This window comes from Sebastes fasciatus, chromosome 2 (genome assembly GCF_043250625.1).
Source record: "Sebastes fasciatus isolate fSebFas1 chromosome 2, fSebFas1.pri, whole genome shotgun sequence".
Taxonomy (NCBI): domain Eukaryota; kingdom Metazoa; phylum Chordata; class Actinopteri; order Perciformes; family Sebastidae; genus Sebastes; species Sebastes fasciatus.
The window spans coordinates 297436-300190 of record NC_133796.1 but is presented as its reverse complement, the minus strand read 5'-3'; the positions used below and the strand labels follow the sequence as shown (position 1 = coordinate 300190).

Genomic DNA, 2755 nt, shown 5'->3' with positions numbered 1-2755 from the left:
ATATACTAATAATAATAATAATAAATCTTTCTCTTCGGCTCGTCGCTGTGAAAAGAAAAAGAAAGACATCAGATGTTCTGTTGAAGCTCCATCAATCTCACCCCCCCCCCCCAGTCCACACACACACACACACACACACACACACACACACACACACACACACACACACTGTGCGTAAAATATCTCCAAACACACCAACCTGCCCAGCAGAGCGCCGCGCAGCTCCGCAGCAAACATCCCGCAAAGCAGCTCCTCATCTCCTCATCTCGACTCCTCATCTCGGCTCCTCATCTCGGCTCCTCATCTCCTCATCTCGGCTCCTCATCTCCTCATCTCGGCGCCTCATCTCCTCATCTCGACTCCTCATCTCCTCATCTCGGCTCCTCATCTCGGCTCCTCATCTCCTCATCTCGGCTCGGTTCTGTTTGGTTCTGTTTGGTTCTGTTTGGTTCTGTTTGCCGCCGAGGCTTCAAATGAGAGAGACTGGTGTTGGCTCAGCGCGTGCATGTAAATACGTGCAAATGAAACCACGTTGCCCCCCCCCCGGTCATGTGACGTGAAGAAGTTAATGAAGCTCCTCTCCGGGACTCTTCTGCTGCTGTCAGCGCCGACCATCCCGCAGACCGGACCGGGACCGACCGGAGGAGGAGGAACACCGTGATGGAGGACACCGGGCTGCAGCAGTCTCTGGTCTCTGAGGTCTGAGGACTGACTGAGGACTCAGCAGCACCGGGGACCCGACACCGGAACCAGCTTCTTTAACTTCTGCTGAACTTGAAGCGGAGTTCAGTCTCTGCTCCAGCAGTGCGCGTAAAGACGGAACCAGACGGAACCAGACGGAACCATGCGGTCCAGACAGCAGGCGAGCTTCTCTTCGTGCGTAAAGGAGTTGTGAAGAGTTGCAGCTGTTTGGAGAAAGTTTGTAAGAAGTGCTGCTGGTGTTGTTTCTGCTGTGTTGGACTGGGCCCGGTGCAGGTCCCGGTGCAGGTCCCGGTCCAGCAGCATCATGCCTCGGCCCGGTAGGAACACGTACAGCGACCAGAAGCCTCCGTACTCCTACATCTCCCTGACGGCCATGGCCATCCAGAGCAGCCCGGAGAAGATGCTGCCGCTCAGTGACATCTACAAGTTCATCATGGACCGGTTCCCGTTCTACCGGGACAACACGCAGCGCTGGCAGAACTCCCTCCGACACAACCTGTCCTTCAACGACTGCTTCATCAAGATCCCCCGCAGACCGGACCAGCCCGGGAAGGGCAGCTTCTGGGCTCTGCATCCGAGCTGCGGAGACATGTTCGAGAACGGGAGTTTCCTGCGGAGGAGGAAGCGCTTCAAGGTGGGCCTCGGGTCCGGCATGCTGGTACCGGACCCGCTGCAGGCCAGCAAGCTGCAGGACCCCGCGCACACCGCGCACTACCTGCAGCAGCAGCAGCAGCAGCAGCAGGCCAAGCTGCGGCTCATGCACGCGGCCGCCGCCGCGCACCTCCCGGTACCGGTACCGGGCGGGTTCAACCTGAGCTCCACGTCGCAGCCGTCCAGCTTCAAACACCCGTTCACCATCGAGAACATCATCTCCAGAGAGTACAAGATGCCGGGCGGGCTGGCCTGTTACCCGCTCCACAACCAGCTGAGCCCGGCCTGGCCCAGCATGTACGGTACCGGCCCCGGTACCGGGATGATGGACAGCGCAGCTCCGGTCTCCATGGTCTCCATGGTCTCCATGAACAGCGACTACTCGGCCTACGGGATGCCGCTGAAGTCCCTCTGTCACCGGGAAGGCGTTCAGACTCTGCCGGCCTTCCCGGTACCCATCAAACCCACACCGGCCTCCATGCCGGGCCTACCGGGCCTGCCGGTACCGGGCCTCCCGGGCCACATCTCGGCCTTTCTGGCGAACTCTCCCCGGTCTCTGAGCCCCACATCCCCGCAGACAGCCACCGGACACACCGGCCAGAGCAGCCCGGCGGCGCCCGGAGAGGCGCTCTGCTCCTCGGCCTCCGCGCTGCAGACCGCCGCGGTGGCCGTGCATTGATATATATATATATGTATATATATATATACACATATATATATACATATATATGCACTGACCGGGACGACTCATTTATATATATCTATATATATGTATATATATATAGATATATATATATACACATATATATATACATATATATGCACTGACCGGGACGACTCATTTATATATATCTATATATATGTGTATATATATAGATATATATATATACACATATATATGCATATATATGTGTATATATATATGAACTCTTTAAAAAAGTAAAAGTGAACTTGTTGGACTCCAAACAGCCGGTTTTGTTCTCGAGGACTAAAAGACACTAAAGACATTAAAGACATTAAATGAGACATTAAAAGAGAGAAGAGACTCTAGATGTTTCTGCCGGATGTTTTTCATTTTGAGGATATTTGTTTTTGTGATTTGTTTTTATTTCTGAAAAGAGATAAATTCCTCGTCAAACCTTCGAGCTGAAGATGTTTCCTCCTCCTGTACAGAACCAGCAGGTTGACCTCTGACCTCTGACCTCCAGGAACAACACAAATCATTACACATTATATTATTATTATTATTATTATTATTATTATTCTTTTTATTCTTTTCCGTGAATCTGTTTTGTTTTGGGATCAGGTCGGAAACTCAACTGTTTCACTGCGTTCAGTTATTTTCCTCCACATCCCTGATCCTCCACACTGAAGGATCCAGAACCACCGAACCAGAACCAGA

At 52.6% G+C, this 2755-nt stretch overlaps 1 protein-coding gene across 1 annotated transcript; it reads left to right on the top strand.

The window, feature by feature from the left end:
- Nucleotides 1-416: 416 nt before the first annotated feature.
- On the top strand, nucleotides 417-2100 carry LOC141761846 (forkhead box protein B1-like). The gene has a single exon (XM_074625486.1). The coding sequence runs from the start codon at nucleotides 1007-1009 to the stop codon at nucleotides 2030-2032; it is 1026 nt and encodes a 341-aa protein (XP_074481587.1). The 5' UTR covers nucleotides 417-1006; the 3' UTR covers nucleotides 2033-2100.
- The last annotated feature ends 655 nt before the right edge of the window (nucleotides 2101-2755 follow it).